A 1,813-nucleotide genomic window follows, 5' to 3' on the forward strand; every position below is an offset into this window, starting at 1 on the left:
ACAAGATTGCTGCTGATGGAGGATGGGATAATCTGCAGATTGTCACTGACTTTGATCGCACTTTGACGAGGTTAGCTGGTGTGCGTTGAAATATGTGATTGCTTTCCTCAACTGAGGAGTTCTCGAAGCTACATTATGAAAAAGTTGCAAATTTACGAAAAACAAAGAAAATTTGCAGAAATTTCCTCATCGGCATTCGCGCGTGTAGTTGAGCATGTAGATCTTGTCCTATACTGCTATTGAATAATCACATGAGGAAAATTTCTGTCTGAATTTCGTCTGAATGGTGAAGCTTGGGAAAATATGTGTACGGTCAACTGCGTGTGCTGGGCCAGCACTGCTGGTGGCAGTATAAAAATTCTGAGAAAATTTTGGGAGATTACTCGTTGGTTTGCGTACACTTCTATTGAGTCGTGTTTAGATTTCTACAATGTAGTGAAAAAACTCTTTAGCTCAGCTGAGAAAACCGAACATATATTCCAGCACTGCATGTACTTGGTTGGGTAAGTTCACATCGCGATGAGTTTATCAGGGATTTTTTTCGGGAATTTTTTGTTCAGTCCGATTGTATTAGTGTCTCATTTCAGCCACTATGTCTCCCCTGGGGTTGCTGGGCAATCGTGTCACGGCATTTTCGAGACCTACCCCAAATTCACCGAGGACTTCTTCCTCAAGTCGCGATCGCTTGTGGAGAAATACCACCCTATAGAAGTAGTATAAGGGTGAAACTCCTCCACGATGTTTGATTTAGATGGACCCGAACATGGCACGTGAAGAGAAGCACGAGCATATGGACTTTTGGTGGGCGGAATCGGAAAAGCTGATATGTGATCAGGAGGTCTACAAGCACGGTGTAGAAGATGTTGTGGATTTTTCACGGTAATTACTCCGTTGGTGGTCAGTCTAATTTCCGTCTCGCGTGAGGTTTCACATGGAAATTTGAGCTCAGACACACCGTGTGTGTATGTTCAGACTTTTAAGAAAAACTTTGGGCTGGACTCGATAACCGAGTAGAATTGGAGTCTCACTCGTGATATGAAAAACATATTTCATATTTCACTTTGCGAAAAACTCATGTTCCCAGTGAGACTCCATTGATAGTTTGCTGGTGTTCACGGTATAGTGCACCATGCATTTGGAATACACCCGCGACTCGCTTCAGAGTTCAAACTCCAACGTTAATGATGGAGGAGGTTGGACTAGCACCGATATAATCGTTGGTCGAGGCCGATTTTCGTGGTTTAGTACCCAAAACGAACGGAGGGGAGAGATTGAAAATTCCCCATGAAAACGCTTATAGATCTTCAGGCTGTCAGATTTGATAATAATTACAAATTCGGGTCCTCCGAAATATGTTCTATCGCTCAGTTATTAATGATCCTTGCGTCTGTTTTGAACACTATGTCCCAGAAAACGGCAATCTGTGAGAAGGACTAGATTAGCTGCGGTCTGTTTTAGTCGAACTGGCAAATTCGCCCTTCGAGCAATGGCGCCAGAAATGCTGCGATTGGCGCATGCAGACGGAATTCCGGTGACGATCCTCAGTGCTGGGATCGGGAACATCATCGAATACGTTCTGAAGTGAGATGGTTGGATGAGGCTGGTCCGTCTTGATTGTTTTTTTTCAGAGGCTATGACGCTCTTTTCCCCGATAATACGACTATCGTGTCAAACATAATGCAGTTCGATCCCAAAACTGACAGGTTGCTGTCCTTTCGTGGACCACAAATTCACTGCCTCACGAAGAAATCAGCGCTCACTGATTACATCAGGCATGATGAGCAGCGCAAACAGCGTCATAACGTCATCTGTA

The 1,813-nt window shown here is 44.0% G+C and overlaps 1 protein-coding gene across 1 annotated transcript; it reads left to right on the forward strand.

Annotated features, from left to right (window-relative positions):
• Nucleotides 1–587: 587 nt before the first annotated feature.
• Nucleotides 588–1,581, forward strand: Pmar_PMAR018115 (conserved hypothetical protein; the record flags this gene model as incomplete). The annotated part of the gene is made up of 3 exons (XM_002765955.1): nucleotides 588–711; nucleotides 752–879; nucleotides 1,459–1,581. Coding segments are annotated over 3 exons (375 nt in total), but the record flags the coding sequence as incomplete, so codon positions are not given.
• Between the last annotated feature and the right edge of the window lie 232 nt (nucleotides 1,582–1,813).

Source organism: Perkinsus marinus (assembly GCF_000006405.1).
Source record: "Perkinsus marinus ATCC 50983 genomic scaffold scf_1104296974042, whole genome shotgun sequence".
Lineage (NCBI taxonomy): Eukaryota > Perkinsozoa > Perkinsida > Perkinsidae > Perkinsus > Perkinsus marinus.